The 6,000-nt window shown below is 42.2% G+C and overlaps 1 protein-coding gene across 1 annotated transcript in view; it reads left to right on the top strand.

Annotated features, from left to right (window-relative positions):
* Positions 1–252: 252 nt before the first annotated feature.
* Positions 253–6,000, top strand: part of HIF1A (hypoxia inducible factor 1 subunit alpha) — a 46,612-nt gene continuing 40,864 nt past the window's right edge. Inside the window, exon 1 of the mRNA XM_026654202.1 lies at positions 253–435. Coding sequence (XP_026509987.1) covers positions 410–435 — 26 coding nt within the window. The 5' untranslated portion in view covers positions 253–409. The remainder of the gene's footprint in view (positions 436–6,000) is intronic.

Below are 6,000 nucleotides of genomic sequence, written 5' to 3'. Positions count from 1 at the left end.
CTGCAGGCCGCGCTGTGTCGCCGCGGGCCGGGCGCAGGGGGGCTCGTCCCGCACACAGCCCTACACGTGAGACTCCGGCCCCCTCCCAGCTGTTTGCTCAGCTGACCCAGCCGGCGAGGGGGGCCGGGCGGCTGCGAGGCCTCTCAGTGGTGCGACGCTCGGCAGGGCCGGCCCCGCCCGCCCACTCGCCCTCCGCCTCCCCGCGCTCGGCGAGGAGCGAGCAGCCCGCCGCCTACGTGGTCAGAGCCGCCGCCGAGCCCGTCCCCTCCGCAGGCCCCGCCGCCTGCCCCATGCGCTGAGCCCCGGCCCTCGGCTGCGCCGCCCCCCACCTCTGCGCGACCCCCTGCGCGGCTTGAACCGCCGGGCCGGACTGCGACAGGCCCCGCCGTGCGAGCCAGGAGCGGCCGCCATGGAGCTCAGCGGCGAGAAGAAAAGGTACCGGGGCCCGCTCTCCGCCGCGAGCCTCCACCTCCGGCCCTTCCTCTTCCCCCGCCCCGGGCCTTCCTCTTCCTCATTAGCGCCCCGTGGGGCTTCGGGCCTGCGCCGCGCTCCCCATCTGCCGCACCGGGGACTAATCCCCACTGCCCGCTCTGTCCCTCCTCCCCGGGGCAGCCGGCTCGCACTGCCGCCCTCTTCCCACCCCAGCCTCCCCGGCGTTTGGGGACACCCCACCCCCCCTCGGCCCCGGGGATCTATTCCTCCACTCCCCGTCACATTCCCCTTCTCCTCCCCCGCTTATACTCGCTCCTTCCCTTCCCCCCGTATCCGGATCCCTCCTTCCCTACCCCCCGGGGCGCCCCTCTTTCCCCTCACACAACCCCACTCCCAGCCCCGGCTCTCAGGAGAGTGCTGCACTCTCTCCTTTCTCCTCCTCCCTACGGTCCACGTCGCCATTTTGTGGGGGGGAGAGAGGGGAGTGCAGAGCTCAGAAAATTAATATCCAGGATTTGCGCGGGGAGCTTGTGCCAGTTCTGTTTAATGTAACTTCGCCTCCAAGATAATTTATTAACACCAGTGACACTTAATGCATAGGCACCGTGGAATTCAGTGGCCTGAGCTGCTGTTTTTCTGCCACACGGTGCACTATACAACTTAAACAAACCCACCCTTGTTCTGCTCTTGGCTTGGAATAAGTAGGGCCTGACTTGCAGTTGATTACATGTGATGTATGTTCACCTGATTTCATGACTCTGTACTGTGTATAGTTTAATATGTGAGTATAATAGTGTTAGAATGAGAAGAGGGGATGGCTTAGTCTGTAGACTTGTATTAATAAGTACACTACTCTTGTTCAAAGCTCTTTACAATCTGTCAGAAAATAGATATAAACCAGATTAATGAAGGCAGACCAGTTAAAGGCAGCAGAAACGAAAATACACAGCTGTATAGTAGCTATTTCAAAAGTTGAGGGATTTTTAAAGCCAGATTGGGAGTGAAGAGAATGTCTATATACGCTTAGAAAATAAACACAGTATCTCTTTTAAAAGTACAAATGTGATTAGATGTTCTTATACTAAAATCAACTCCAGGGTGCTGTTTGTACTGGAAAGGATATGTGAACAATGAACTGTGACGTGGTTTTTTTTTTTTTTTTTTAAAGGCATCTTTTGCAGTTTTGGTTTCCATAATTGGCTGTTTTTTGTTGGGGAGGGAGGAAGAGTGGAGATTATTAAAATGTTGAACCCATAAGTAAAAAATTCCTCTTCAAGATGCTGATCCTCTAGAAAAGAGAGTTTACTGAACAATATATGTTCCAAAGTGTAAATAACTTTCTTCTCCTCTAAGAATTTTTAATTCAGAATCAAAAGGGGGAAATGAAAGCTTCAAGAAATAAACCTTATTATATGTTGAAGGTGTAGAGTTTGCTGAGGAGTATTTTGGTGATCAGGTTTTTAGATTAGACAAACCTCCACCAATGCGCTTTGTGGAAGGATTAATTTAATCTCAATCTGCAGAAGGCAGAGTATGTTTATATTGTTGTTACGTGTTTTGCGATTTGTTATCTTGGTCTTTGTATCAGAGAATCAACTGAGTAGGTCAAATGAGAGAGATATAAAATGCTTTACTATTTAAATGATACTGGAAATGAGACGAATGAAATATGTTTGTGGCTGAACTAGCTTTTTCTGGTGGTTATTGATTTTGTGCAGTTAGAGGTTGCAAATACTGTGTGAAAATACTGAGCAATTTACCTGTGGGGAAGTGCTACCTTTGCACCAATTGCAATTTATGTTTCAATTTAAAAAAAATTCTTGTGTAGCAAAATGTATACAAGTAGGGTACATATGGGTGGTGCACTTCTAAACCCATGTGTTCTACTCAGTGCTAATAACTATCAGGAAGCCTCATAGAAGATGTTGCACCATAAGTAAATGACCTTTTCTTTACTGAGCTCGGTCCAGTTTAAAGGCTGGTCTGGAAAAGGTTTTGGGGATTCAGTTTTTGTAGTCCCCTCGTTCTGTGTCCATGACTGTTATTTTTCTAACCATCCTCTTTTCCCCATTTTCCTGCTGCTGCTGGATGTGATCTGCCATTTTATTTTATTTTATTTTATTTTTGGATGTAAGAATCAGTGTACATAGGAGGGAGGGGATAAACTAAAGGTGAAGCTCAAGAATGAGAATTTATTGGCTGCTGCTTCCTGAAGACCTACTCAGAACTTCCTTCTGAATCTTCCTGTGAAATTGTATGAACTCTAAAGTATTGTGGAGTATGTTTTTTGTTTGAAAAAGAAACAGAATAAAATTGATGTTGTAAATGCATAGAACAAAGATGTGGGTAGGCAAAAAAGGAAGGACATGAGTTGACATTCATGCAACTTGGAGCAGAGAACTTGTTGAAAGTCTGTGTTACTTGAGAGGCAAGGTGGGTGAGGTCATATATTTTATTGTGGCAACTTCTGTTGGTGGAAGAGGCAAGCTTTCAAGCTACACAGAGCTCTTCTTCACCCACCTTGTCTCTCTAATATCCGGGGACCAACATGGCTACAATACTGCAAACATCAAGTGATACTTAACAATCCCAAATTGTTTGAGGTGGGTTTAGGTTTGACTGTGTGTATTAAAGGATTCTTTGAAGCCGATTCTTTTCATTTTCCAGCAATGTTTTCTTGAAGCTACAGAAATGGAACATTTTAGCCAAAGCTTTAGTGATGAAGACTCACTACTGTTTAATTTTCTACTCTCATACATTCATTTAGTTGAATCCCTCTTATTTTACACCACATGAACATTGATGTTTATTTTTAGTTTTGTTAAAGTTTCTCTCATATTTGGACACACAACATAAATCCTGGGGTGGTTTCCATCTTCTTTTTTTTTACCCTGAATGTTGGAAACAACTAAATTTTGTAATTTTTAGCAAAGTAAGGATTTGGATAAAAGTTGGTATTTGTCATAGAGCAGAAAAAGAGTTGCAATACTATAAATACAGGAGCAGCAAAGATTGGGAAACAATCTTACTTGACAGTTTACTCTGCAATTTAATGTAAAAATAAAGGAATCTTAACACTTGGGTACATCCGATTCATGAGTATTGCAAGAGGATATAAAGCGAGGCTTGTTGTCTGCTAGTTGAGTGTGCTGTGAAGTCCTGAACTTAATTATAGAGGCGAGGTAGTTATAGGTATATGAAGAATGAAAAAGAGAAGCTGTATGTAAATGTAGATCAGTGATGATAGTAATTTTAAATGTGAATTGGTGGCTTATGGACTGACTTACTGACTCATGGAAAACTTTGAAAGACACTTAAAAGCCATTCTGCTTTATGTAGCTCAAAACTTCTGTAGTTCTAGTTTCATTCCTTATGGACATTGAGCCCAGTATAATTAGCAAACTGACACATTACTGACAATTATTTGGGTTTTGCCTCTTCCCTTGCAGTTAAACCATCTTCAGTACAGGCTCATGGAGGCCTGTTGCCACTTGTGCCTTGTGGGAAGAAACAGGGTCTCTGAGAGGGGGTTTTGTTTTAAATTAGTAAGCCTCGGTTGTAATTCTTTTGGGCTTTTGTTAAACAGGATAATACCAATATGCTTTTACTTTATCTCCAAATATGGTCTCTTACTCTACTATTAGTTCTTTGGTGTGAATCTGGCCAAAAACAAAAGTAATCCAGCCTAACAGGATAGTATATGCTAAAGTAAAGATTGACCCCCACCCCTAAATTTTATAAATGGGGTATAAATGCTTGGTGCTGCCAACAGAGTTTTTCCTCTATTGCCATGATGTGAATGCTCACCATTAGCATCATAACACTTGCGCCATCTTAAGAGTATGTGCTGCGTAGTATTATTTACTAGTTAATATTATTAAAGACATGCTGCTTGTGATTACACATACTAGAAAAGGAAACTAAACAAGAACTCTATCATCTTCTTTCTTGATACTATAACACTTATTTCCCGAGTATTCAGTAACTTTTGGAGTAAATTGTTCCTTCTGTTTTAAATATTATCTATTAAGGGTAACATACAGGAGAATTTTAAGAGGTAATCTCGAGTGTTCAGTATGCCTCATATACCAGTAGTTTACATGTCTATAATGCAACACTCATATTTGGTTTTCTAGTTTCATTAAAACTGCAGTTATGGTCTGCATGTTTAATTCTTAGTTGGGACTTAAAAACTTGACTAGACATTCATTATTCCATTCCAGTATGAGAAAAGAGGGTGGGGTCTCCAGCAGCAAAACCTGATGAGAAGCCAAGTTCCAAGGCCAACATGTACACAGATGGAGGGGGGGGGGGACAGTTTTGCTGAGGCTATTCCAGCATGTTGTCTCTGGAACCTGCTTGTGGTCTCCACTGACTTGTGTACATCATGGACTTTTTGTGTTTAAAATAAATAAATAAATAAAAATTCTCTGTGTTATCACTGATTCAGCTCTGCCAGTGTGAGCAGTGGTGGGAAACTCAGCCAGAAAGGCTAATCTATATCCTGGATATCAGTTGCTGATTAGTAAAAGTCTGAAAAATTTGAAGTCGCACTTCCCCAGGTTTTGTGAGGGAGGAGGAGCTTTTCTGTCTTTTTCCATAGGTACTTCCTGTTTCTGCAGGGGAGAGGGGGGTAAATGGTCTCCATTGCTTTACCTTTTTAATCAGCAATGTTTTGTGTGGCACATCAGAGTAATTAGCTCGTGTGTCCATTTCGCAGCTTCTCATTGCTTTACTAAGTATGCGTAGCATGATAGGCACAAGGTTTTGAATACCATCAATAAAAATTATCAGAATTTTGTTAATTTTACTTTTTTTGGTGTTTAACAAAGTTGTGAGTAACAAAAGTGGCACTCTGGAGCAATCTGTATCCAAGATTTGGAAAAGGACTAGCTTTCAAACAATAATCTAATGTAAAATTATCGTCACAAGTGCAAGGGCTAGAAACTTTTTGGTAAATGATAGACAATCAACATTTGCAGAACCTAAGCTAAGTACTGTTGCTAGCTAGGCAGGCCTCTGTCTTGCCTGGGGCCAGTTGCTTTACCAAGCCCTGCTTCTGAATAGGGAACATCTAATTAAAACACGCATTGCTTAATTTTTTTACATTGTTCTCTTTGTGGGGATGTTTCCTATATAATTTTATCCTAAATGTGAAAATAACTAATTGAAAGTTAAAGGTGACAATTTAAAAAGGGAAAATAGGCAAATGTTCTCTTAAAAAATGTATAAAGAAGGCATGAAAAGTGTTCAATTTGCAAATTTTTATGTATGGTTTTTACACATTAGAAATCCAGCCTTCTTTTCCTTTGACTGCTATATGGTGACTGGAGAACTAGTGAAATTGATATCCTAAGAGTAAAAAGACAGAAAACTGAACAGTTGGGAAGGAGAAGTGATTTTTTTAGTCACTTATTGTTTACAATTTAACACATTTAATTTCACTTGACTAATGAGCATTCTGGATAAAGGATTTCATTAAAGATTCAGCACCCTGGCCTCGTGGTAAACAGTTCTGAAAAAAATATTCTGGAACTGCTCTCCATGTGAACACTCATACACTGGAAT

Source organism: Terrapene carolina, unplaced genomic scaffold, assembly GCF_002925995.2.
Source record: "Terrapene carolina triunguis isolate 2854851 unplaced genomic scaffold, T_m_triunguis-2.0 Scaffold189, whole genome shotgun sequence".
NCBI classification, from domain to species: Eukaryota; Metazoa; Chordata; order Testudines; family Emydidae; genus Terrapene; species Terrapene triunguis.
The sequence above is the reverse complement of the archived record's forward strand: the minus strand, read 5'-3'. Positions and strand labels throughout refer to the sequence as shown.